Source organism: Moschus berezovskii, chromosome 11 (genome assembly GCF_049115385.1).
Source record: "Moschus berezovskii isolate FMDL1 chromosome 11, NW_MosBer_1.0, whole genome shotgun sequence".
Lineage (NCBI taxonomy): Eukaryota > Metazoa > Chordata > Mammalia > Artiodactyla > Moschidae > Moschus > Moschus berezovskii.
The window spans coordinates 82,045,007-82,073,005 of record NC_142470.1 but is presented as its reverse complement, the minus strand read 5'-3'; the positions used below and the strand labels follow the sequence as shown (position 1 = coordinate 82,073,005).

General features: G+C 39.0%; 2 protein-coding genes across 4 annotated transcripts in view; both read left to right on the top strand.

The window, feature by feature from the left end:
• Nucleotides 1-7,474, top strand: part of PLEKHH2 (pleckstrin homology, MyTH4 and FERM domain containing H2) — a 110,082-nt gene extending 102,608 nt beyond the window's left edge. For 2 of the 3 annotated variants that reach the window (XM_055399825.2, XM_055399824.2), the window contains 4 exons: nt 451-580; nt 1,323-1,409; nt 3,732-3,869; nt 5,386-7,474. In XM_055399825.2, coding sequence (XP_055255800.2) covers nt 451-580; nt 1,323-1,409; nt 3,732-3,869; nt 5,386-5,568 — 538 coding nt within the window. In that variant the 3' untranslated portion in view covers nt 5,569-7,474. Of the gene's footprint in view, nt 1-450; nt 581-1,287; nt 1,410-3,731; nt 3,870-5,385 lie in introns of those variants that run through there. The other variant, XR_008682438.2, reaches the window with a different exon arrangement.
• A 4,527-nt stretch (nt 7,475-12,001) lies between these two features.
• DYNC2LI1 (dynein cytoplasmic 2 light intermediate chain 1) overlaps nt 12,002-27,999 on the top strand; it is a 40,498-nt gene continuing 24,500 nt past the window's right edge. The window contains exons 1-4 of the mRNA XM_055400505.2: nt 12,002-12,174; nt 13,917-14,034; nt 26,135-26,169; nt 27,435-27,504. Of these exons, the coding sequence (XP_055256480.2) occupies nt 12,167-12,174; nt 13,917-14,034; nt 26,135-26,169; nt 27,435-27,504 (231 nt within the window). The 5' untranslated portion in view covers nt 12,002-12,166. The remainder of the gene's footprint in view (nt 12,175-13,916; nt 14,035-26,134; nt 26,170-27,434; nt 27,505-27,999) is intronic.

Sequence of the window (27,999 nt, the reverse complement as noted above, 5' to 3'; positions counted from 1 at the left end):
GCATGATTTAAGAGGTTTCCCCTGTACGCAGCATCTCTCCGAGCCAGGCATGGTAGCACCTAAATTCCACCGTTGGGGATTCATTCTTCAGTCTCCAATTCCTGTACTTCTTTAAAAATGAAAGTAATTCCCATGAGATTCTAAGCTAATTATGCAATGGTTTGATGTTAGCTCATCAGATTTTAAATTTTTACCTGAAGGGAGTGGGGCGCAGGGAACCTAGGTCATACTGAGAGCACTAGCAGATACGGGGATTTGGTGACAGGAGTGCTACACACAGGACCAGGGGTGGACAGTGGCAAGATGGGTGACACTAAACCACAGCTTCCCCTGGGTAGGTCTCCCCTGCGTAGCATCCCCTTGAGTAGGTCTCCCAGTGGTGTCCCAGATTGGCTCAAGAAGAGCTTTATCTTGGGAGGATGATTTGTGTTTTTGTTCTTTTTTTTTTAGGCAGCTTTGCCAGCGACTGTCAACCAGATGGATGGCCCTCCGAGGACACAGTGCTGCTGATTGTATGCGAATCTATTTGACAGTGGCCAGGAAGTGGCCATTCTTTGGTGCCAAGTTGTTTCTTGCAAAAGTAAGAAATGGTAGGGGGAGGCTATCTAGTAGAATATAAAGTGATAACCAGAATCCCAGGTTTAGTATATTCAACTTTTTAACAGAAAATAAGGGAATTTCCAACAATATAAAGAAAACCATGAAAGGACACTGAGGAAAGAGCAGGAAAGCCATCGGCATCTCTGTCTTTTCCCTTCTGCTCCAGTTTACCCTGCCAAAATCAATTCTTAAACTCAGAAGGCTTAATCCGCCCCTCAGCTCTGCTTTCTTCTCTTTATTCATCCCTCCGCTCATTTATTCTCTCACTCATTTGTATTATTTAGTAATTATGAATTTTGTTTGCCAAACACAGAGCTGAGCTCTAGGGATACAGAAGCCCATAGTTTCAGGTAATTATTCTCACACTTTCAGGAACTCGCAACCAGTGTTGCAGTAGGTCTGGAAACCACTAATGGTTAAGAGTGACATGACACTGAGGAAGGAGAGACAGACCCTGCTAGGGGTTAGATTAAGTGGCCTGTCCAAATACACACGTTAATAAGTAACAGATTTGGGTCTTGAACCCAAATTCAAGACCCAAATTTGGGTCTCCTAATTCACTGTTCTTTCCATTATACCACACTGTCTATTCCTCAAGTGAGATTTTTAATAATAAGATGTTGTTGCTGTTGTTCTTGGAAATGTCGTACTGCATTTAGACTAAAACATTTCTGTAATTTTGTTTAGCATCTATTATATGGTATATTTTCACCTCTTCATAGCCCATAACCCCATCATCCCTTGGAAGTACGTTCATGTGGCTGGCTATACATGAGGATGGTTTAAGCATCTTAGAATACAACTCCATGGTAAGACTAAATCCTTAAGTTTTGCGTTGAGTCAACTATTTCCATTGCTCAGTGTGCCATAAACAGAAGGTAATGAATACCTTAATCTTATTTTTCTTATACACAGAAAAATATCCTTCCTAATACTCTATCATGAAGTCATTTTACGAATATAACCATGATTACAATTCAATTTTTTAAAACAAGATTAGACAGGCTATATATTGTGTATGAGAAAAATATTAAGATACCATGACTAATTTGCAGTCACGGTTGTATTTGTAAAATGACACCCATTTATAGTGTTCAGAAGATGGCTTCCTGTGTAAAATAACATTAAGATAACATGTCTCTTGAAGATAACATTAAGTATAACATTAAGATATCTCTTGAAGATAACATTAAGGTAGAAACTTTAGTTAGCAGAATTTTAAGTTCAATTTCACTAAAGCTTCTGTGACAATTTCTGTACTTTCCCATAATATCACTTACCCGTTCACTTGTACATATACAGTATCTTAGAGTTATTTACGTGATTAATTATAAAGTCAAACTGTGATTTCTATTTATTCATTTATCTGAAATTCACTTTATTTTTTATCATTTTATATATATCAGATTACTTTTAAAAAAATCTTTTTTAACCTGGTGGACAGGGATCGCTCAATTCACCTGGTAGATGTAGTGGGCTCTCCGACTTGCGGCTATAGTCAGAATCACTGAGAATTTCTTGGAAATGAGATTATCCTTTAGTGTTTTAGTTACTGTTTCTCCTTATAACTGTTGAAAACTCTCTTGAAGGCGTTTATATTTCTTGAATGGGCTTCCCTATGATTCAGCGGTAAAGCATTTGCCTACAATGCAGGAACCACAGGAGACATTGGTTCCATCTCTGGGTCGAGAAGATCCCCTCAAGGAGGGCATTGGCAACCCACTCCAGTGTTCTTGCCTGGAGGGTCCCATGGACAGAGGAGCCTGGTAGGCTACAGTCCATAGGGTTACAAAGAGTCGGACATGACTGAAGCAACTTAGCGCGGCATGGCATCTTTCTTGAATGCCTTTTAGTTCTTGAATAAGTAATCTGAAGGTAGATTATAAAACCAGTGACTTAAAGTCAACAAAAATTATACACCAGTTTTGAGTTACCTTAACTAAGTAAACCAGTCTGTTGATTCTGAGAGATGGACGTACAGACCAGGAGATTGACATTGCTGGCCTGCAGTAGAGAAGTTGTCCAATACTGGGATGATCTGCTCCGAGTCTTGCAAGCTAATCATTAAATACACAGATTCCTTTCCTTTTAGGCTGTACATCTTTGAATTATGTTTAAAAAATTATTTTACTAACACATTGGGAAAAAGTATTTGCTGCACGTATGACAAAGGGTTGTTATCCTTTGGGAACGTGGATGTCTTTCCAGACAGTAAAGAAATGACGAACTTAGCAATAGACAAATGGGCCGAGGCAGCTCATGGAAGAAATACTAATATTCAGTAAATGTATTTTTAAATGTTAATCTTACCATCAAGTAAATTCAGTTTAATACAGTGAGATTCTACTTGTCACCAATCAGATTGGCAGAACTTCAAACAAATGATGGTATCCTGTGTTATCAAGGCTGCAAAATGCTAGAAATATAAATGGGTATAATGTTTCTGAGTTTCAAAAGGCTTACTTTTTTGAGATAGCAATTTTAGCTGTTGAGGTTTATAACCATAGAAATTATTATTCTATGTGTATTATGAAATATGTCCCAAAATATTCACTGGAGTAAAATAGTAACAAAAAAATTTAAATATTCTTAAATAGATTAGTTAAATAATGTCTGTGTCTATAAAATCTAAATAAATGTCTATAAAATCATTTTAAATGATTTTATACAATAGCAAGTTTGTTAGGTGTCATGGAAAGATGTTCATAATATGCTGTTAAGTTAAAAGAAGCAGAAAGTTAAAAAAGAAATAGTATGCTTGATACTGGTTATGTTTACATGTATCAAGATCTGTTTATCAGGGTGAACTATATGGATTTGCCAATATTTGACCATTTTTTACCTTAAAAAAGCATCAGGTTCATATGGTTCAACCAGATAGGTAGTAAGCAGGTAGATAGATAGATAGAAATCCTTAAGGACAAATACAATATAAATGCTACTTAAATAGTTACTGGTACACAGTAAATTCAAGTTTTGCTTTTTGAAACTGTATGGAATTAAAAATATTTTCCATCTACAGTTGTTTTCCATCTGTATCAGCATCTTAATGGAGACATACATTATTAATCATCTCTCATCTTTCCTTGAAAATAGTGTATAACATATTTACTTTTTTCTTCTCTTTGAAGAGGTTAATAGTCAGCTATGTATACAAGAGTCTAATGACCTTTGGAGGTTATCAAGATGATTTTATGGTAGTCATTAACAGTGCACATTCAAAGGACAAACCAACAGAGAAATTGATTTTTTCTATGGCAAAACCCAAGGTGAGTAGAAGCTTTTATGCTAACTTTTTTATGCTAGTTTTTCTCACTCTAAAGTATTTATTGTGCGAAGACTTAAGTTCTTGATGGGAAAACAAACTGCCTATAATCATACAATCACAGGTCCAAGTTTTGGCTTACATATTCTCCGTAAGCCTTGGTTTCTTCATCTAAAAAATGGTATAGTGTTCCTTTTTTTTTTTTTTTCCTGAATTAAGAATTAAATGAGGGAATCATGAAGTGTTTAGCCCAGACTTTCCTGGTAGTCCAGTAGTTGGGAGTCTGCCTGCCAATGCAGGGGACATGGGTTCAGTCCCTGGTCTGGGAAGGTTCCACGTGCTGTGGGGCAACTCAGCCTGTGCTCCATGACTACTGAACTAGAGCCCATGCTCCGCAAAAAGAGAAGTCATGGCAACAAGAAGCCCACGAACCCCAACCAGAGATTAGCCCTCACTTGCCCCAACTAAACAAAGCCCACACAGCAACAAAGATCCAGCACAGCCAAAAATCAATTAACTAATTAATTTTAAAACATAAAATGTTTAGCTCAGTGCCTGGTATACAGAAAGATCAAAATAAGTGGTCCTGGCATAAGTTGTTATTGTCAGGTATTTTATATGCATTATCTTATTTACTTGGAATAATTCACTTAATGGACTCATTAGTGAGAAGAGTGAGATTTTAAAATTAAGACATATTTGTTTCTTTACAGTTTTAAAAAGCTATGTAGTTTTAATGTCTCTAAGTAAAAGCAATAAATAAAAGGGCTGCATTCTAACATGTGATTCCAATTTTAGGGAAAAGAATAACTAATTTTTCTAAAATTATCAACTAAAAGAGACTACTTTTTTAGAATCTGAAGCTTTAAAAAATGGCATGTGTGTTTCTTAATTAAATCTATACTTAAGTGAAGGCGGATAGTAAGTGCAGAAGATCATGGCACACTTCAGTTTAAATAAAAAGTTAATTAATACACTGAATTTCTTATTCATGTATTCACAAGTGTGGCTTGAAGATAACTGGCAGAATTGTACTATTGTAACATTTTCTAATATTGCCACTAAATTGGATTTTTTTTTTAAGTACCACTGTCTTCTGGTTTAAGTAATGGAAAAATAGATGGTGCTGAACATGTAAGCACAGTTGACTCTTGAACAACACAGGTATGAACTGCACGGGTCCACTGACACATAGATTTTTTTCAGTTGTAAATACTACATTACTACACGATCCACAGTTAGTTGAATCCATAGATGTGGAACTATGGATACAGAGGAACCGTGGCTACAGAGGGGCACTGCAAAGTTACACACAGATTTCTGGCTGCTCAGAGTGTCAGGGTCCCTAAGCCCTGTGTTGTTCAAGGGTCAGCTATACTCCACTGTATGATCTGGCTGAAAGGGAATTCTGGTGGCCTGGGCACTTGCAGATGGAGACCACTCATGACCAACCCTTCACTCTCTTTTGAAAATGATGAGAACTTCTCAAGAGGATAACAATTCCACTTTTCTTGTTTTAGATTCTTGAAATCACCCTTTTGATCACCAGCTACATAAACAACTTCTACCAGCAAAAGGCAGTTCACCACCTCTCTGCTCCAGCGCTGCTCTCAGCTCAGACCCAGAGTTTCCAAGCCAGGGTGATGGGAAGCCAGCCCCTTCTGGCAAGCAGCAGACCAACCAAAGGCCCCACTTTGCTCTGAAAGCTCAGGGACCTAAACGTCTCCCCTTGTTTTCTAAGCAATGGTTGCATCAGCTCCAAATAAGTTCTTTTGTATCCTGGCAGCATGACACCCACACAGTAGTAGTCCATTCTTTAAAAATAATGGGAGTTACTCTCTTCCATTTGATTCATAAATATTCAAATAAATGCTTGTAATAAAACTTAAACACACACACATAAAACCTAAACAAATTTTCCCACATGCTGATTTTCTTTTAGATTAACTGGGTTAGAATTTGCCATTTTTTTCCATCACCTTTTTCTTTGCCATCGGAAACATCAAGGCTTTTTTTCGCTTAAAATATTCTAGCAATCTTCAGAAAAGGAGATTCAAGGGAGTTTTGCCAAACTCTCATTTGGCAAACCAGTTGATTATTTGGACATGCTCACTGCCAAAAAATTATGTACTATAATTAAATGTGCTTTTAATTAATGGTATGGTGTTTAGAAGGAAGCAGAGTATCCAGTTTAAGAAACAGCTGCTGGGTGGTGTTGAAGGGTAAGTTTTTAGTTCTGTGAATCACTGTGTGAAAAAGCAGGTAACCAGAACCTCCAATGTGGTTTTAGAAAGTATACCCTGTCACCTTTTCAGATCACTGGAGTGTAAAACAAAATGAAACATTGATTCCTGACATTCCTTGGCTATCAACATAACCCAAGTTCACTGGACTATTGCCCACATTTCATTCCGTTGGTGCTGGGTCATCTTGACCTTGCTTTGTTAAATAATAATATCTTTGAAAAGAAAGACATTTTAAAGCTTTGCTTCACACAGTCTTTTAAATTATAGTTTGAAAATAAATTCCCCAAAATACTTTTTTTAAAGAAAAGAGAAAGTAACTCTTCTTCAAAGGAGATAAATTTTAGTTAAGTCTAGAAACCTATTGCTTTACTAGGTTACATAAATGGTCAGTACATTCCAGTTTGTGTCAAAATAAAGTACTTATTATTATTCATGATGAAAATGAAACTGTGATAAGACATGAAAATTATATTGTAAAAATGTTTAATTGAAATAGTAATCATGAGTATACTTAATTTTATTTATGTGTAGAATATTTTTTATTTATATTTTGGACATATATTTATCACTTTGTGTATGGTATTTTTTTAATCAGTTGGGTGAAAAAAGTTAGCTGCTGAATTAATTTGTTGGCGAGCCTTCTTGTTTTCTTTTTTGCTGCTTTCTCCCTGTGGCAATGTACTGTTCTCACACTAAGCCTTTTAAAATGTTTCATCATACGTTAGCATCCTTAGAAAGAGCAGAGCCAAGAAATACACTGATCAAGTAAGAATGTGCTTTATTGATAATGACAAAGGTCGAAACCACCCATAGAAGTACATTTCCATTTACTAGTTCTCTTAATCTTTTGAGCCACAGCCGCTAACTGTGTAGCCAAATTAATTTTTGAGAATAAACTGTTTTCCAGTTTGGGATGACTCTCAGACACCTTTTGGCTGGGATACAGTAGAGTTTCTGAGTTCCCAGAAAACCGTTTAATAATCATTAGTTGGTGAGCCAGAGGCTTGGCAGAGCTGTTACATATGTATGAGGGCTTTATTCACAGGCAGTAGTTAGTTCACTATGTGGTAAGCCCCTCTAAAATCTTCTAATTTAAATGAATAGTGAAGGCTCAGCTTAAGTGGTAGTACCCTAGACTTGGCATGTATTTTTGATAGAGCAGAGATAAAATATTTTGATGGAAAGAAATCAATTTTCTGTAACTGATGATGTGAAAATTTTATTTTCTGGGAAATTACTTTTATATAGCCATTTAAAAATTCAAAGTATGTTATTATGATTGGTTACAAGAGAATAAAGTTACATGTTTAATTGTAATATTTGTCTCCTATCATTTTCCTCCCTTTCAATCATAATAAATGATTTACAAAACCCATTTCAAGCATTATCTTTTGAATAATCTTCAAGAAATACCTAATCTTTTCATTGTCAAAGCTGAAGTGTACTACTAGTGAAAATGGTAGTTATTACCTCCTTCTCCTGCACTCATGCTTTGTCTTCTGTGTTGCTTTGCTTTATCCATATAAAAAGAAGCTGTTTGGACAAATTGTAATTATCATATATATATGTGCTTATGGACATATATACAATATGTATAAATCATGATGTTCTCCCATGATTTCGTAATAAGCTCCTTATAGGTAAGTTGATTGGACTGTGTCTGAAATTTTATTTTAAATGTTCTAGATTTATGTCTGTGTGTGTCCTTGAAGTCAAATACTGCCATAGCGTAGAAATGAATTTAACTCTAAATTTACAAGAAAAGTTAGTCACAACTTACAAAGTCTTGGCTTGAAAAAAGTGTTTGTTAGTGGTTGTTTGGACATTTTTTTCCATAGAAAAAAATATATGGTAATCAGGTTCCTGGAACAATACTTGTAGCCCATAATTGTACTGAAGTATAATCCTGAAGAATTAGCCACCACGGATAAAGGTGCCAAGAACACATTTCACCCACCCCGCTCCCATGCCCAGCTGTCATGGAATTTGGACTTCTCAATGCTGAGTCTCTGGGCTGATTCCTGTTGACAAAAGGCTTTTGGCATGTGGGGACTGAGGAAGCGAAAATAAGGAGCTGGACTAACAAGGTGTGAAGCAGCTTTTCTGCTAACTGGTTCATGCAGGGACCTCATCTCCCCTCACATTTCCCCCTATCTTCTTTTCCCAAAAGGAAGAAAGGGATTTTACTGCTACAGAATACTTCATTTAGCAGGAAATATCGCTAGTTTCCCTCAGAGAGGTAATGGCTTGATTTTCTTAATGCTTGTTTGAAAAATTCCAGAGAAGGATTCTGATTAGCTCAACTCATGTTTAACTTTAAACACTCATATTAGGAGAGCACTTAATTATTAAAACTCTATATAGTGGAACCTTATGCAGCCATCAAAGCTATGTCTATTATGCGTTTTTGAAAAATTGATACAGGAAAATACATGTTGAAATGAGAATGTTAATTATACAGTAAAACCTCAGCTCTATGAGCAAAAAAGATTGGAATGAAAAACATCAAAATGTTGTTGTTACTTCTGGCATTTGCTTATTATACCCTCTTTGTTTTTTCTGTATACTATTTTTTCTACAATAAGCTTATGTAACTTTGAAAAACAGGAAAATATATTAAAACTCTGTCACTTTCTGGGCTATTGTTAGTAGCCTCCATACATGACTTCCAGACTCTGAGGCATCCTTCACACAGCTACAAAAAATTATCTCACTGAACTAAGGTCTAGTCATGTTGTTGTTATTGTTCAGTAGCTAAGTCACATCCAACTCTTTGTAAACCCATGGACTGCAGCACACCAGGCCTCCCTGTCTATCACTATCTCCCGAAGTTTGCCCAAGTTCAAGTCTACTGAGTCAGTGTTGCTTTCCAACCATCTCATCCTCTACCACCCTCTTCTCCTTTTACCTTCAATCTTTCCCAGCACAAGGGTTGTTTCAGCATTCAAACTGTGGTGCTGAAGAAGACTCTTGAGAGTCCGTTGGACAGCAAGGAAATCAAACCGATCTTAAATCAACCCTGAATACTCACTGGAAAGTCTGATGCTGAAGCTAAAGCCCCACTACTTTGGCCACCTGATGCAAACGGTCAACTCGTTGGAAAGATCTAGTCACGGCACACCGCTATTTGAAATCTTATTTGGTTTCTCATCAACAACACAGTAAAATCCAGATTGCAAGATCTTTCACGGTAGCCCAATCTACCTGCCTAGTTTACTTCCACCTTAGCCCCACCAGACCCTTCTACCCCAAACTATTCACAGGTCACTGAATATACTCTGCCCACACCTTTATCTTTTGCATAATTGCTCATTTCATTCAGCAAGCAGCATAAAATTATCTCCTCCTCCATCACCACCACTGAAATCTGTGAGTCTTCTTGGGCTGATCCAGAAGAGGAGTTCTAATCTTTGTATACTCTTGAACAATTTTCATCTACCCTGGAAAGTCACTTTATTTGTCCAATTTGGCAGAAAGTGAAGAACTATAGAGCCTCTTGATGAAAGTGAAAGAGGAGAATGCAAAAGTTGGCTTAAAGCTCAACATTCAGAAAACTAAGATCATGGCATCTGGTCCCATCACTTCATGGGAAATAGATGTGGAAACAGTGGCTGACTTTATTTTTTTGGACTCCAAAATCACTGCAGATGGTGGTTGCATCCATGAAATGAAAAGACGCTTACTCCTTGGAAGGAAAGTTATGACCAACCTAGACTGCATATTAAAAAGCAGAGACATTACTTTGTCAACAAAGGTCCATCTAGTCAAGGCTATGGTTTTTCCAGTAGTCATGTATGGATGTGAGAGTTGGACTGTGAAGAAAGCTGAGCGCAGAAGAATTGATGCTTTTGAAGTGTATTGTTGGAGAAGCCTCTTGAGAGTCCCTTGGACTGCAAGGAGATCCAGCCAGTCCATCCTAAAGGAGATCAGTCCTGGGTGTTCATTGGAAGGACTGATGTTGAAGCTGAAACTCCAATACTTTGGCCACCTGATGCGGTGAACTGACTCATTTGAAAAGACCCTGATGTTGGGAAAGATTGAAGGCAGGAGGAGAAGGGGACAACAGAGGATGAGATGGTTAGATGGCATCACTGACTCAATGGACATGAGTTTGGGTAAACTCCAGGAGTTGGTGACGGACAGGGAGGCCTGGCGTGCTGCAGTTCATGGGGTCACAGAGTCGGACACGACTGAACTGAACTGAACTGATGAAGCCTCAGGAGGCAAAAAGATAGAAAACAGAATTCATCTTAATTAGATCAAGGTGAGTCAAGTAAGTGATTCACTCCTGAATCAATGCTGGTGATTAGGGCCCAGCCAAATAAACTTCACCTTGTTACCATACTCACTCCTTCAACCACCTGTCCCAGTTATCCAAACCATTAACTAACTTGCTAATACTGTGCCTAGTCCACAGAAAACATTTGGAAAAATGTTAGCTGCCATTATTGTTATCCATAGCAATAAGGCTTCCCAACTAACATGCAAAAGGCGTATAAAGTTCTAGAACCCCAGCCACAATCTGTCCCACATCAGTTTGTGAGTTTATAGGTGGGTTAACTCCAGGATATATAATAGATGCTGACTCCATGATGTATCAGCCTCCCTTGCTACCATCCTTTCTCTGTTTAACTCCCATTATTTCCCTTCCTATGTGTAACTGTAGTCTTCTGTGTCTCCAAAATGCACCTAAGTATTGGGAGAAGTTTGTCCCCAAAGATTTTATCAGAAGTTAATGCCTTTTATTTCCATCTGCTTCATTTCCTTGTGTTTCTTCAAAGCTGCTGATGAGCCACTTACCTTACCATAACAGGTATTAAGCACTTAAAACAGTGTTTCAGACACACATATGTTTACATATATTTATGTCATTTAAAAGTCATAATATTTTTCCTGCTTTACCGGATTGGAAGCTAAGGCTCAGAGAAATTGAGTAATTTGTACCTAGTGGCAATTTAGTGTGGCTGAGTCAGGACTTCAAACTATCTCACTCCAAAGTTCATATTCTTGAACATCATGCAATAGAGACTAAGCAAATGGCAGAACAGTAGAGGGAAATTTCTCCTTTCAACAGTCAGCTCATCTTGGGCTAGAGAGCCTGGGTCAGCATTCAAGACAGATCAAACACTGTCACTGCCGTGCAAGTTTCACCAACTCCTTTAGGCCTAGTAACTTGTTCTTATGTAAATCGTACCTCTCTGTAATAGTTTATATCTTTGGCTTCCTTTATTAGTTTGTGTGTCATATAGTAATATTAATAACTCAGAGTTTGTTATTGACTTGGATATAAGTAAATGAAGTATTACAGAGATGCATTTGCTTTATTAACTTATTAATAAACAATGTGCAGGGCTTCCCGGGTGCTCAGATGGTAAAGAATCCACCTGCCATGCAGCAGGCCTGGGTTTGATCCCTGAGTCAGGAAGACCCCGTGGAGAAGGGAATGGCTACCCATTCCAGTTTTCTTGCCTGGAGAATTCCATGGACAAAGGAGGCTGGCGGGCTAGAGTCCGTTGGGTCGCAAAGAGTCGAACACGACTAAGCGACTAATATTTTCTCTCACTTTCAAACGATGTGCTATTCTACAAAATCTGAAACAACCAAACAAACAGAAGGCTGGAATATACTAAAATCTTTGCCTCTGGTAAATCACTAGAAAACAGCTCAGGAGATTGTTTCGTCCTCCACTCCCAAGTCACTGTTATTGGGGAGAGAAAAGTAATTGAAGACAGAGACACCTGGCATATAAATAGTCGGTACTTAGGAGAATGTTTTTAAATAAAAGAACACTTCCGGCCCAGAGTTTTTTAAGTCCCACATTTACTGCCACGAGTCTCCTCTCCCATCCAAAACGGCTGAAGCTGAGACGAGACAAGAACGCTGAAAAACTACCTTTCCCATGATGCCTCTACTGTGCATGCAACCATGATTGTGACGTAGCTACCATGGCAACGCAATACCCTGCTTTAACCCGGCCTGTCTCCGAGTTAGCCGTGCGGCTGATTCTAGGCTGGGCCTCACGCGGCGACCAGGACACTGGGGCGGCCAAGCCACGATGCCCAGGTATCCCTGCACCCTGCTTGAGCCTGGTTTATGCAACCCTCGAGAGCTTCCCTTCTTTTCCAACTCAGCCTGGATGGGGTGGAGGCGGGGAGCGGCGGTGGAGGGAGAGGAGTTGCACGCGAGTCCCATTGTAGGTTTGTCCTGTTCGCAGTTCCTGTCTGGTTGGTTAAGGTACTATCTTTGAGAGCATGGATTCTGACAAAAGCAAGTAGAAAAGTTCCAGAGGTGGAAAAGTTAAGAGATGTTGAAAGATGATTCAACTCCAATCATTCACTTCTTCAAAAAGACTTTTTTGAGGGCCCGGGAATGTTCTAGGAACAGGGTTTCAGGCGGTGAGCCAGACCACAAACCCACTTCCTCAAGGACCTCCTGTCCGGGTGCAGGGGTTTACGACAAAGATAAAAGAGGGGAAACTGGTGAAGACTGAAAAATGTAAGGACACATTTTAAGGGGTGGGGGGGGGGGATTTTAATCACCAACAGATACATCTTAACTCTTCTCTATGATGTTTATTTTAGTTACTTGTTCTCAAGATCATGCCTAAAACTTCCCTGAACGACTTGTAAGGATATCAGGGGGAGAGTGGGGTACTGGAGTCCATCGCAGAGCAAGATTTCTGTTGGTTTTTTTTTCATATTGTGAATGGGCTGTGTGATCTCTGTTGAGTTGATGAACCTTAAGCTTCCCGTCACCGTAAATGGTAACACCGCTTTCTCTTTGCTGCTGGGAACTTGGAAAGGAGATAATCGTGTTATGAAGAAATGGGTGTCATTGAAGAGCCAACAGACCCAGACTGAGATTTTAGGGGCTCGCCTGTGAAGTAAATGTGTGAATTTTCCTGCAGACCCCCCTTTTCCATTCCTGGTTCTTGAAAATAATAATTATAAATACTCACTAATTTTAGGTGATTATATATAGGCCAGGCCCTAACCTAAATGAATTATCACATTTTACAATCATGGCAATCCTATGAAGTTGGTGTTGTATTTTAGTCAGTAGTTAGAGGAGGAGAAGAAACAAAAGTGAGCCTGGGGATTAGCACAGAAATGTGAGTATATTAGGTGCTCAATAAATATTTGTTGAATGAAGGATCCAGAGAGGTTAGGTAATTTACTCAAGTTGGCATACTTTATGCAGCAAGTAGTAGATTCAGGCAGATAAAACATGAAATCTTACTCATATTTTTTAGTTCCGTGCTCCATAATTTATTTAGGCTTTACGTAAAAAAAAAAATGTTATCTGTGTAGAGAGGTGAATGAAAGGATGATTTTCAAAAGGAATTTTAGGTGATTTTCTCCCTTCTTTATATTTTAAAAAAGGAATCTTGAGCCAAAAAATGTATAATTAAAAAAAACAATTTCAGGTAGTAAAGGTTATGTGGTAAGCTGGTTTTACATGTTTCCCCCTTTTCCTCAATGTTGGTGGTTTTCCAGTTATATGTTTCCAAAAGGCACTGTACCTTCATGTGTGTCTGAGAAGCTAACACATAACAGCTTTCAGCCCTGGCCAGGAGTCCCAAAATAAGACAACTTCAGATCCTGGCAATAAAGGCTCTGTTTATCATTTTCTTCTTCCATCTAGTACACAGAAAATGACTAAGCCTCCAAAGTTTTACCTCTCCCACAAATGATATTGGTTTGTTTTATAAATCTGATTGAAATGAAATTTCTCTGGGCCGGAGAGAAATTTTTGTAAGGATTCTTTTTGTTTTTCTGAATTTTGGTTATCTTTCTCTCATATAGTGAAACTCTCTGGGAAATTGCAAAAGCTGAAGTGGAAAAACGGAGAAGTAGTGGAAGTGAAGGTGATGGAGTTGAAATTGGAGAAAAGTCTGTTTTCTTCATTGGCAGTAAAAATGGGGTAATGCATTTTTTCGTACTTTTTTCACCGCAAGCATTGTGATGATTTAATAGCCAATGGTAACGTTTATTTTAATACTTTGGTACAAATTTAGATATTTCAACTTTTTAACCAGATGACCAAGCTCCAGCCTGCTGGTTACTTTAAATCTGGTTGGGCCCTGCTCATGGAAGGGTGGGAACTAACACACCCAACCTGCCTCTTCTTGTCAAGTGGTATATCCTGACCTGGGCCACAGGAACCCAAAGGAAGGGGTACTTGTTTCTGACTAGACAGCCCAGAGGAGTCATCTTTTCCCAGTTTTTACAAAAGCACCATAAATACTATTCTAATGGTCATATTTATAGATAACTTGTATAGCTAAAACAAGCATATATAAAAAACATGAACCTTATGGAGTATAATACATTTACTTTCACTTATCTTAAACTAGTGTCACAGAAATGGAAAGAACCCTGGAGATAGTCTAGTCTTCTGCAATAGGAATTCTTACCCTGGGATCCATGGAATTACCTTTTGGGGTCCATGAGCTCCGTAGAAATATATGCAGAATTGTGTGTGTGCACTGGTGTTTTTTAATGGGAAATTAGATTTCCCCAGGGTTCTAGTACCTCATCAAAAGGTTGAGAGCCATTGCAGATAGTGGTTGTATAGCCTAGGTTTGAATATTTCCAACAATGGGGATGCGCTCTTTCACAAGGCAGCTTGTCTTAGGTAACCTCTCACTTTTGATCTTTCACTTTGGAGGAAGCAAGCTGCCATGTTGTATGCAGGTCCACATGGCAAAGAGCTAAAGCCTGTGGCCAAGAGCCAGCAAGGAACTGATTGCCTCTTGCCAGCAACCATGTTAAGGAGCTTGGAAAATGATTCTCCAGTTCAGTTGAGCCAAGAGATTACTTTCATCCCAAATGACATCTTGACTACAACTTTGTGAAAATTCTTAAGCCAGAACCATCCAACTAAGGTACTCTCAGATTCCAGACTCTGAGAAACTAGGTGAAATAATGGCTGTTGTTTTAAAACTTGATAAGTTTGGGAGTAATTTACTATGTAGCAATAGATAACTAATGCACATAAAAGCTACAGGAAATTCCCTGGCAGTCCAGTGGTTGTGACTTTCTGCTTTCACTGCCAACAAGATGAGTTAATCCCTGGTCTGGAAATTGGCATCCTGCAGGCCACATGGCTATGGCCAAAAAAAAAAAAAAAAGTACATATAAAGACTAAGCAAATAAAAAGTAAAGAAGTTTTAAACTTTGGGGAAAAGTTATTTGAGAAAGGAAACAATCATACTTCTGCACTTGGCGTGGCAGAAAAATAAAATACACTTAACATTCTTTTTTTAAAGATTATCCAAAAGATTATCCAGAGGTGTGTAAGGCAAAATAACAAGCCTCTGTACACAGTTTGGAATCTCTCCTCAGAGCCACCATTTTCATATCTTTTACTGTTTCTTCTGTAATTGTACTTCTTTACCTCTGAATAATGTGCTTATGGGCTATTTCCATAAACACAATGTTAGACATTACCTGTTGAATCTCTGATAGAAGACTATATACTTCCACATCTCTCTCACACTTGCACTTCCAGTAACGTGGTGGTTATCATTTTGAGCTAAATCAGTATTTAAGGTTAACTTAAGTATCTCTTTCACAAGTAGCTGCATGGCTACTGTCCCTCCCTAACATCTTGGGGATTCCCTTTGCATCTTTGTATTGGAGCTCCGGTTTCCTGGATCCTGTGTCTTATTTTTTCTTGGTTTACTCAAGTATGTCTTTGTGGAGTACATTCTTTTGTAGTTTTACTGGGAAAGTATACATGAGAAGTAATTTTTTGAGACCTTGCACATCTAAAATATCTTTATTTCACCCTCACTCTGGATTGAAAGTTTATCTAGGTATAGAATTCTAGGTTGGAATGAGTTACTTAACCTCTCTCTAACCCTAGTTTCTGGAGAAGGCAATGGCAAGCCACTCCAGTACTCTTGCCTAGAAAATCCCATGGATGGAGGAGCCTGGTAGGCTGCAGTCCATGGGGTCGCTACGAGTCAGACATGACCAAGTGACTTCACTTTCACTTTTCACTTTCACACATTGGAGAAGGAAATGGCAGCCCACTCCAGTGTTCTTGCCTGGAGAATCCCAGGGACGGGGAAGCCTGGTGGGCTGCCGTCTATGGGGTCACACAAAGTCGGACACGACTGAAGTGACTTAGCAGCAGTAGCAGCAGCAACCCTAGTTTCTGTGTGAGTCTGTTATTACCTCTTTTAGGAGTGACTGAAAACTCAATTCAAACTATCTTGAATAGTTGATATCCCTTATCACTGACTTGATGGACATGAGTTTGAGTGAACTCCGGGAGTTGGTGGTGGACAGGGAGGCCTGGCGTGCTGTGATTCATGGGGTTGCAAAGAGTCGGACATGACTGAGCGACTGAACTGAACTGAACTGAACACAGTTATACTTTATCTGTATTCCTCTTGTGATGTGTGCCATTAGATATCATATGGTCAGGCTGCAATCTCCAGTATACTGTCACAAGTTTCATGTGTTCATTTATTTTTCATCCAAATGCATTTGTTTATGCTGCCACCCCCTGCATATTTGTCAGTTACCATACAAAGACTCTTGAGAGTCCCTTATACTGCAAGGAGATCCAACCAGTCCATTCTAAAGGAGATCAATCCTGGATGTTCATTGGAGGGACTGATGCTAAAGCTGAAACTGCAATACTTTGGCCACCTCATGAGACGAGTTGACTCACTGGAAAAGACTCTGATGCTGGGAAAGGTTGGGGGCGGGAGGAGAAGGGGACGACGGAGAATGAGATGGCTGGATGGCATCACCGACTCTGTGGACATGAGTTTGAGTGTACTCCGGGAGTTGGTGATGGACAGGGAGGCCTGGCGTGCTGTGATTCATGGGGTCGCAGAGAGTCGGACACGACTGAGCGACTGAACTGAACTGAACCATACAAATATACAAAGTGTGCTGCGGTTTTCCTCCTCTTTTTATTCTTTACAGTGATACATTGTGCTCACTCATGCTACAGGCTTTGGTAATATATATGAGGTCATTTTGTTTTTCTGTAATAATATTGCACTTATTATTACTTGCACAGTTTTGCATCTGTGGCTGTAAAGTATTATTCTAAGGCCTTATCTCAGCTGCTTTGTTCTGTGAATTACATGGACCCTCTTCCATTATTCTCTTAAAATTTTTTTCTTAATGTCATACCTAATGACATCTCAGTTTATCTGGACCTTTCTTTCTTGTTTTCTCTCATCTCATTTGATTGTCAAGTTTTTATGCATGATCTTCTGATCCGCCTGACATGTTTCTTCTCTTATCAAGGTATAGTCATTCTGTGTAAACTATTATATACAGAATGGATCAACAAGGTCCTACTGTATCACACAGGAACTGTATTCAGTGTCCCATAATAACCATAATGGAAAAGGAAAAAAAATAAAGGTTGCAGAAAAATTTTTTTCAAAGGGTTAATCATGCTAGTATTCTTAGACTGTGGCTCAGAAAACTTTATCACTGACTAGTCTTTCACTTCCCAGAGCTTATTTTCTCACCCTTATCCTCAATCTCTAGGTGGCAGAAGAGAGGAAAGGAAGCTGTGTAGACCTCCATGTTTTTGCTTTTCCAGTTCTCCATTGTCTAAGATCTGGTTATCAGATCCTTTCCATGGTTCTTTAAGGGATAGAAAATAGTAGGCACACATCTTCTCACACATTTTATCAATTATGTTCCCCTTTTCTGCTGATCCTGAAGATGACATCTGATCCATATTATTCCAGGAAAGTGTTTGCAGTTGAGATAAAATCTGTTTGTCATTTCTTACTCTAGTAATGTCAGTTATCTCCACACAGATTAGCAGAAGTCAGCCAAAATCCATGGGTTGATGTGTGCACAGGTTTAGCAAACCCTTAAGATCAACAGAGAGATAATTTCACATAGAATACCACGTTATATCTTTTGAGAAATTTAAGTATTGTGTACCATAAGGGGAAGTTAGTAAGGAAAAATGTTGACTATAACATTAATGTTCTCACTGAGGCATGATTGGAAAATACCCAAGTGAAAGAATTTTACATATAAAATAAGTTATTATTGTTTTTAATCACCTAATATTAGGATAATTACATTTTGAAAATAATATTTAGACATTTTGTGCAAATTCATGATCATGGAACCACTGAACTTGAAGTTAATGAGATAAATTTATACTTAGCTAATACCACATTTCAACATTCAGAAAACTAAGATAATGGCATCTGATCCATGGCAAATAGGTGGGGAAAAAGTGGAAGCAGTGACAGATTTTATTTTCTTGGGCTCCAAAATCACTACAGATGGTGACAGCAGTCATTGAAATTAAAAGACACTTGCTCCTTGGAAGGAAAGCTATGATAAACTTAACATATTAAAAAGCAAAGATGTCACTTTACCTACAAAGGTCTATATAGTCAAAGCTATGATTTTTCCAGTAGTTGTGTATAGATGTGAGAGTTGGACCATAAAGAATGCTGAGCGCCAAAGAACTGATGCTTTCAAATTGTGGTACTGGGGAAGATCTTGAGAGTCCTTTGTATGGCAAGGAGATCCAACCAGTCAATCCTAAAGGAAATCAACCCTGAATATTCATTGGAAGGACTGATGCTGAAGCTCCAATACTTTGGCCATGTGATGTGGAGAGCCAACTCAGGGAAAAGACCCTGATGCTGGGAAAGACTGAGGCCAGGAGGAAAAGGGAGCAACAGAGGGTGAGATGGTTGGATGGCATCACCAACTCAATGGACATGAGTTTGAGCAAACTCCAAGAGATAGTGAAGGACAGGGAAGCCTGGTATACTGCAGTCCGTGGGGTCACAAGGTTGGACATGACTTAGCAACTGAACAACAATAATACCATATTTAGTGTGAATTAGTACTTACATTGATCTCGGAAAAATTATAGTAGTAAATATAATTTAAAATATTTTAACTGTATTTTTATTTCATAATTTGACAATATTAAGGTCTTCTACCTCAATTGAGTATAAAAGCCAGGATCCATTTAAATATCTAAGTCAGCATCTAAGTCAATAAGCCATTATTTTAAATAATATTCATTTTTTAAATTCAGTTACTTCACTTTTAGGAATTTCATTTAAGGAATAATTGAATTGTGGTAGCTCAGATGGTAAAGAATCTTCCTACAGTGCAGGAGACCAGGGTTCAACGTCTGGGTCGGGAAGATGCCCTGGAGAAGGGAATAGTAGCCCACTCCAGTATTCTTGCCTGGAGAATTCCATGGAGAGGAGCCTCGGAGGCTACATTCTATGGGGTCGCAAAGAGTCATACATGACTGAGCGACTAAAACACGCAATGATGTTTGTCACAGGGTTTCAAAGGGTTATTTATTGTTGTGAAAAATAAGGGGGAAAAGGACAGCGTGTCCATCAGAACACTTTAGTAGCAAGAGACCCTGTCCCACTCACTGTAAGTTTCTGTTGTTTAGCCAGGGATGCAAAAAGGGTTTGGAAGTAGCCATACAGAGCAGGAACAGATGTAGTGTATCTTCATGCAGCTTTGCTTGGATTACAAAATTCTGGCCAGAGACACACAACTCCTGGTGACACTGTCTAAAAAAGGTCAAGACTTGCAGATCCAAGATGCTGATATTCATCCTATTTGGGGTGAATATCACCCTAGGGTGAATATCATCCTATTATAGACCTTCCTTGCATTACAGTGGGGTTACATCCCCATAAATATTGTCAGTCAAAAAATGCATTTAACACATCTGACCTAACCAACATCATAGCTTAGCCTACATGCTTGTGTGCTAAGTCACTTCAGTCATGTCCAACTTTTTGCACCCCCATTGACTGTAGCCCACAAGGCTACTCTGTCCATGGGATTCTCCAGGCAAGAATTCTGGAGTGAGTTGCCATGCCCTCCTCCAGGGAATCTTCCTGATAGGTTAGCCTAGCCTACCTTAAACGTGCTCAGAATATTTACGTCAGCCTATAGTTGGGCCGGAAAAGGCAATGGCAAGCCACTCCAGTACTCTTGCCTAGAAAATCCCATGGATGGAGGAGCCTGGTAGGCTGCAGTCCGTGGGTTGCTAAGGGTCGGACACGACTGAGCAACTTCACTTTCACTTTCACTATAGTTGGGCCAAGTTATCTAGCACACAGCCTATTTTATAATGAAGTGTTGAATATCTTGTGCAATTCATTGAATAACATACTGAAAGTGAAAAACAAAATGGTTGTAAGTGTACTGATTGTTTCCCCTCATGATCGAGGGGCTGACTGGGAGCTGCAGCTCACTGCTGCTGCCCACCATCACAAGAAGAGGTTATTAGTACATATCGCTAGCCCGGGAAAAGTACAGTTTCTACTGAGTGTATATCAATTTCACACTTTCATAAAGTCAAAAAATCATAAATGGAACTATCCTAAGTTGGGGACTATCTTATGATATATATATATAGTCTTATATATATATATAATAGAGATAGTATATATGATAGTATTTTATTTTTGTGCTTTGTGTGTCTACCTAGTTCAGTTCAGTTCAGTCACTCAGTCATGTCCGACTCTTTGCGACCCCATGAATCACCGCACGCCAGGCCTCCCTGTCCATCACCAACTGCCCTGTCCATCACCAACTGTCCATCACTCAAACTCATGTCCATCGAGTCGGTGATGCCATCCAGCCATCTCATTCTCTGTTGTCCCCGTCTCCTCCCGCCCCCAATCCCTCCCAGCATCAGAGTCTTTTCCAGTGAGTCAACTCGTCGCATGAGGTGGCCAAAGTATTGGAGTTTCAGCTTTAGCATCAGTCCTTCCAATGAACACCCGGGATTGATCTCCTTTAGAATGGACTGGTTGGATCTCCCTGCAGTCCAAGGGACTCTCAAGAGTCTTCTCCAGCACCACAGTTCAAAAGCAACAGCTTTCTTCACAGTCCAACTCTCACATCCATACATGACCACTGGAAAAACCATAGCCTTGACTAGACGGACCTTGGTTGGCAAAGTAATATCTCTGCTTTTTAATATGCTATCTAGGTTGGTCATAACTTGCCTTCCAAGGAGTAAGCGTCTTTTAATTTCATGGCTGCAGTGCTTTTGGAGCCCCAAAAAATAAAGTCAGCCACTGTTTCCACTGTTTCCCCATCTATTTCCCATGAAGTGATGGGACCAGATGCCATTATCTTTGTTTTCTGAATGTTGAGCTTCAAGCCAACCTTTTCACTCTCCTCTTTCACTTTCATCAAGAGGCTTTTGAGTTCCTCTTCACTTTCTGCCATAAAGGTGGTGTCATCTGCATATCTGAGGTTATTGATATTTCTCCTGGCAATCTTGATTCCAGGTTGTGCTTCTTCTTCCTAAGGGCATGTTAAAGGCATGTTAACAGAAGTTAGTCAGGAACTAACTTCTGTGTCAATGAGGCTACATCTTTACTAGGCAGTGTCAGTGCCCAGGTAGCCAGAGCACCCTTCTGTGTCTGGCCTGTGTCCCAGAAGGACACATGGACTTTAGAGGCCTCTCAGTAAAGCTGGAAAAAGTAAAGTAAAGTTCTGGAAAAAGTGCTTAGAGAATGTGTTGTTTGTGCATGTGATTTTGGAAGTGGTACAGTTTCCGGTAGTGAAATGGTTCAAGATAGAACCACGAAAGTGACATGTGGCAGAAGTGGATGAAGGAAAGTCTCTTGAGGCAAAGGGCAGCTTGAGGTCGGGGTCATAGGTGGGTTGCCCATGCCCATGTAGGGGTGAAGTGAGCAAGACTAATGACAGTAGCTGAGAGGGGAAGGTAGAGTGAGCCGGAAGAGATGACAACCGAGAGGGTAGGCGATACAGGCCTCTTAAGATTCCTGCAAGAGGAGAGTAATTGCCTGTAGGTGGCACTGGAGAGCAGGGAGGGCCCTGAAGTATGTGGGGGTGATGAAGAAGAAATCGCCTTCTTTAATAGGACCGCAGAGGAAGTGTTCAAGAGACAGGCATGTGTTAGTGCAGGCCAACAAATAGAAAGTCCTGAAGAAGTTGAGGATTCAGGGCAGCTGGATTTTAGAAGGGAGGAGATTATAATGCCAGATGAAGGGATATAGAGGATTATGGAATTAGAGTTGCAAGGATGACAAGTCAGAGGGAGGCGGGACTTCTGTTGTGATGGATATAATGGAAGGGAATGTGGGATTCATTCTGATAGTTGCTCAGTGAACTTGTACTATGTCAGTGCTTCTTGGACTTGGAAACCCAGGAGTCTGTGGATGCCTTCTCAAAGGGCAACAGTTTACTAGTGAATTTTTAAAATTTCGATTGTTAGTTTAATGATAATCTAAAAGCTGATTTCAGTGCCCAGAGTTGAGTTTATTTTTATTTGAAATTCCACCAGGTAGTCCTATACTTTTATATGAAATTATAATAAAAATAATTTAAATCACTGCTGTGGAACCATGAGAATTTGAGAAAATTGGCTAGATATTATCTAAGATTCCTACCAATTCTAAAATACAGTAATTCTGTATACTTTCTTGCACATTGAGTACATTTATTTTTAGGTGTCAAGGTCCTCTATTTTAAAGTTAAAAACACACTACATGTGATACATGTAAAGTGTAGGATATTTAGAAAATCCTGATTTTCTTTAGAAAATAAATTACCTATAAAGTTATCACCTGGAAACATTCACTATTAATATGTGATGTCTCTCTGGATTTCTGCTTGTTTATCTGGTTGTGTATATACATCTCAAGGAAGAGATGACTTTTAACTGAAAATAGGGTCATGGTAATCTATTATGCATGTCTTACCTTGTCAATATGTCTCAGTTCAGTCGCTCAGTCGTGTCCCACTCTTAGCGACCTCAGGGACCACAGCACGCCAGGCCTCCCTGTCCATCACCAACTCCTGGAGTTTACTCAAACTCATCTCCATTGAGTTGGTGATGCCATCCGACCATCTCATCCTCTTTTGTTCCCTTCTCCTCCTGCCTTCAATCTTTGCCAACATCAGGATCTTTTCAAATGAGTCAGTTCTTCGCATCAGGTGGCCAAAGTATTGGAGTTTCAGCTTCAACATCAGTCGCTCCAATGAACTGTCAGAACTGATTTCCTTTAGGATGGACTGGTTTGATCTCCTTGCAGTCCAAGGGACTCTCAAGAGTCTTCTCCAACACCACAGTTCAAAAGCATCAATTCTTTGGCACTCAACTTTCTTTATAGTCCAACTCTCACATCCATACATGACTACTGGAAAAACCATAGCCTTGACAAGACAGTTGACAAAGTAATGTCTTTGCTTTTTAATATGCTATCTAGGATGGTCATAACTTTTCATCCAAGGAGCACGTGTCTTTTAATTTCATGCTGCAGTCACCATCTGCAGTGATTTTGGAGCCCCCCAAAAAATAGTCAGCCACTGTTTCCACTGTTTCCCATCTATTTGCCATGAAGTGATGGGACCAGATGCCATGATCTTAGTTTTCTAAATGTTGAGCTTTAAGCCAACTTTTTCACTCTCCTTTTTCACTTTCATCAAGAGACTCTATAGTTCTTCACTTTCTGCCATAAGGGCGGTATCATCTGCATATCTCAGGTTATTGATATTTCTCCTGGCAATCTTGATTCCAGCTTATGCTTCTTCCAGCCCAGTGTTTCTCATGATGTACTCTGCATATAAGTTAAATAAGCAGGGTGACAATATACATCCTTGACATACTCCTTTCCCAATTTGAAACTAGTCTGTTGTTCCATGTCCAGGTGTAACTGTTGCTTCCTGACCTGCATACAGATTTCTCGAGAGGCAGGTCAGATGGTCTGGTATTCCCATCTCTTTTCGAATTTTCCACAGTTTATTGTGATCCACACAGTCAAAGGCTTTGGTATAGTCAATAAAGCAGAAATAGGTGTTTTTCTGGAATTCCCTTGCTTTTTCGATGACCCAACGGATGTTAGCAATTTGATCTCTGGTTCCTCTGCCTTTTCTAAAACCAACTTAAACATCTGGAAGTTCACGGTTCACATATTGCTGAAGCCTGGCTTGGAGAATTTTGAGCATGACTTTGCTAGCGTGTGAGATGAGTGCAGTTGTGCAGTAGTTTGAGCATTCTTTGGCATTGCCTTTCTTTGGCATTGGAATGAAAACTGACCTTTTCCAGTCCTGAGGCCACTGCTGAGTTTTCCAAATTTGCTGGCATACTGAGTGCATCACTTTCACAGCATCATCTTTTAGTATTTGAAATAGCTCCACTGGAATTCCATCACCTCCACTAGCTTTGTTCGTAGTGATGCTTCCTAAGACCCATTTGACCTCGTATTCCAGGATGCCTGGCTCTAGGTGAGTGATCACAACATTGTGGTTATCTGGGTCATGAAGATTTTTTTTGTATAGTTCTTCTGTGTATTCTTGCTACCTCTTCTTAATATCTGCTGCTTCTGTTATGTCCATACCATTTCTGTCCTTTAGTGAGCCCATCTTTGTATGAAATGCTCCCTTGGTATTTCTAATTTTCTTGAAAAGATCTCTAGTCTTTCCCATTCTATTGTTTTCCTCTGTTTCTTTGCACTGATCACTGAGTAAGGCTTTCTTATCTCTCCGTGCTATTCTTTGGAACTCTGCATTCAGATGGGTATATCTTTCCTTTCCTCCTTTGCTTTTTGCTTCTCTTCTTTTCACAGCTATTTGTAAGGCCTCCTCATACAGCCATTTTGCTTTTTTGCATTTCTTTTTCTTGGGGATGGTCTTGATCTCTGTCTCCTGTACAGTGTCACAAACTTCCATCCGTAGTTCATCAGGCACTCTGTCAGATCTAGTCCCTTAAATCTATTTCTCACTTCCACTGTGTAATTGTAAGGGATTTGATATAGGTCGATATGTCTGCTGCTGCTGCTGCTGCTAAGTCACTTCAGTCGTGTCCGACTCTGCGACCCCACAGACGGCAGCCCACCAGGCTCCCCCGTCCCTGGGATTCTCCAGGCAAGAACACTGGAGTGGGTTGCCATTTCCTTTTCCAATGCGTGCAAGTGAAAGTGAAAGTGAAGTTGCTCAGTCATTATTCCTGTGATCTGCATGTTATTCATTATATTGATGGTCATAATTTAGTCAGTCCCCTATTTGGAAAATTTAGATTGTTTCTATTCTTTCACTTTGGTATAACACCTACCAATAAATATCTTTCAATTATGTATTTTAGTACTATTCCAATTATTTATTTATATATCTTACTACCAAAAAAGTCATTCAATTTAATCATAGCCCAGATGTAATTTGGAGTCACGATTTATCTTTTATGGGGTAAGTATTGTAGGTTCCTTGGCTTTAAAAAACACATATATAGTGAAATAATCCATGTTTTAGTAGTCCAGAGTTTTCTAAACTGCTTTCTTTGAATCCTAAAGGTCTCCTTTGGTAAACTTTCCCTGCTGCTCTTTTATTTATATTCCTGTAAAAGATTGTCTTAAAAAAGTAAAGCTTCATTGTTTAAAAAAAAACAGTGACTTAAACCACTAAACCAGTCCCTGGCTCAGATGTGAGGTTAAGTTTCATGATTAGTGGCTGAGATGGGACCAGAATCTCTATTTCTTGACTCCTAAAAAGAAATTTAAAGCACATCTTCTAGAAATTAGACAAACCAAAAAAAATATTCTAACCTGGTATCTGGATTGCTTACTTGGAATATGTCTTCAACATGTCCTATATTTGTGTGTTATCCTTTTTTATTTCCACTTCAACAAATTGGAATTAAAACATTTTAGAAGACACTAATCATCAGCTTAACCAGTAATTAGCATTAACGAGTAGAGAGAAAATTTAAGACAGCTGTCAAGTTGACCACTAAAATGAGGTTTGATTTTCTAGTATTTGTCATCTGTGGTACTTTATAATTATAATAATAGCAGTGTAGTTACACTCTGATGGAAAGTTGACAGTTAACTTTTTCCACTTATCAAACTTAGGAGCAATTCTGAAAGTTTCTAGTTTCCAGGTAATTTATCATTCAAGTGATTAAAAGCTATTTTGGGCCACAATTATGAACAATAATAAAATTTTACATGTGGATGACATTAACACAATATTCTTTCTTTTTGAATTTCTAGGGAAAGACTACTATTATTCTAAGGTGTCTTGACAGGTAAGTGTTATATTAAACTTTAGAATACATTTTTGCTTATTCTTGTTGTGTAAGGCAAGTTAGAATCTAAAAGACATATTTCCATTTTGAGACCTAAACAAAATATTCTAATTCTTGTGAATCCATATTATGGCTTTTACAATCTTCCTTTAAAGATGAAACCAACAATAAGCAGAAAAAATTTATATAGGATTAATAATGGATTTCCTTATTTGGGGGAAGAAATTAACATAATTACTCAATCTGTAATAGATAGTACTGACTTGTTTTGGCTATGCTACTCTGCTATTTAAACTTTTTAATTTTATCTAGTTCATGATTGTTTGAACATTATAATCTTTGAATTGCTCATGGGTATGCTTTTGAAGCACATTATTGGTCATCAAACTGTACATGTTGCCATTTGTTTATGTACTTCCTAGCCTTCTTTTGGAGAAGGCAATGGCAAGCCACTTCAGTACTCTTGCCTAGAAAACCCCATGGATGGAGGAGCCTGGTGGGCTGCAGTCCGTGGGGTCGCTAAGGGTCAGACACAACTGAGTGACTTCACTTTCACTTTTCACTTTCACACATTGGAGAAGGAAATGGCAACCCACTCCAGTGTTCTTGTCTGGAGAATCCCAGGGACGGGGGAACCTGGTGGGCTTCTATCTATGGGGTCACACAGAGTCAGACACAACTGAAGTGACGTAGCAGCAGCAGCAGCAGCAGCCTTCTTTACCGTGGAAGCATGCCAGCAGGTTAAGGTACATGTTTCAGGAAGTTTTGGTAAGGAAAGTCTTGTTGGTTTGCAGCTCTCATTAGCTAAATGATGCCCAGGTTTGAGCTATGATTTCAGTTGAGAACTGTATAAAAAATATTTTATTGATGTCTCCATTCAGTTGATAGTCATTAGGTTCCCAGCTCCCCACATCGAGGCTGAGCATAAACCTATTGTCTTTGCTTCCCACGTGGCCTGGATGCAGAGAGCCTATGCCCTGACACAGCCACCAACACTGCCAGCTCCTTCTCTGTTCCCTGAATGGTGTCACTAGGTGCTGCCACTATATGCAGGTGCCATTACTCACCTCTGCAGTTGCTACTAAAGTCTGTTAAGATGTTTTATTGAAGGCTTATTTAATTTTTGTATATATTCTTAATCATTTTTATCTCAATGTGTTATACACAGCGTAACTTATCTGCTAATAAAGTTTTTAAGAAGCAAAAATAAGGTAAGATGATAACTTAAGAAAATGATGGTAATGATACTTGTCTTCACTGTACAGGGATGAGCCACCGAAACCAACCTTAGCTTTGGAATATACGTATGGAAGAAGAGCAAAAGGACATAACATAGTGAGTGTCTTTTTGGTGATGTTGCTCTACACGTGTTTGGAGAAGTAAGGATGCTGACATTGCTTTACATTTTCCATTTTTTCCACAATCAATAAACATATCCAGGAGTACACTTCATAGCTATGTAATACTTTTAAAGTCAAATGCAACTCAGCACAGAGGTAGCCACCCAAACTGAAAATATTTTTGGCCTTCTCATTTGTTATGTCTTAAGATGCTTGAATAGGATTACTCTGTAACTTCAGTGTACAGGCTTTGGGCATATTTTCTTCTTTCAAATGAAAATAACATTGTGAGTTATCTTGTTTCCCAAAAAAATCTGCTAAAAATATACATTTGACTTGTTGGATATTTAAATATACTACTTAAAATCCAAATTATTAGCATTTTCACAAATATATCTTAAAGTTGGTAATCCTATTTGAGACCACAGGCCCTAACTGGCCATAATTGTATTTTCACTTGTGTTAGTTTATCTGTAGAGGAGAGTTAGAA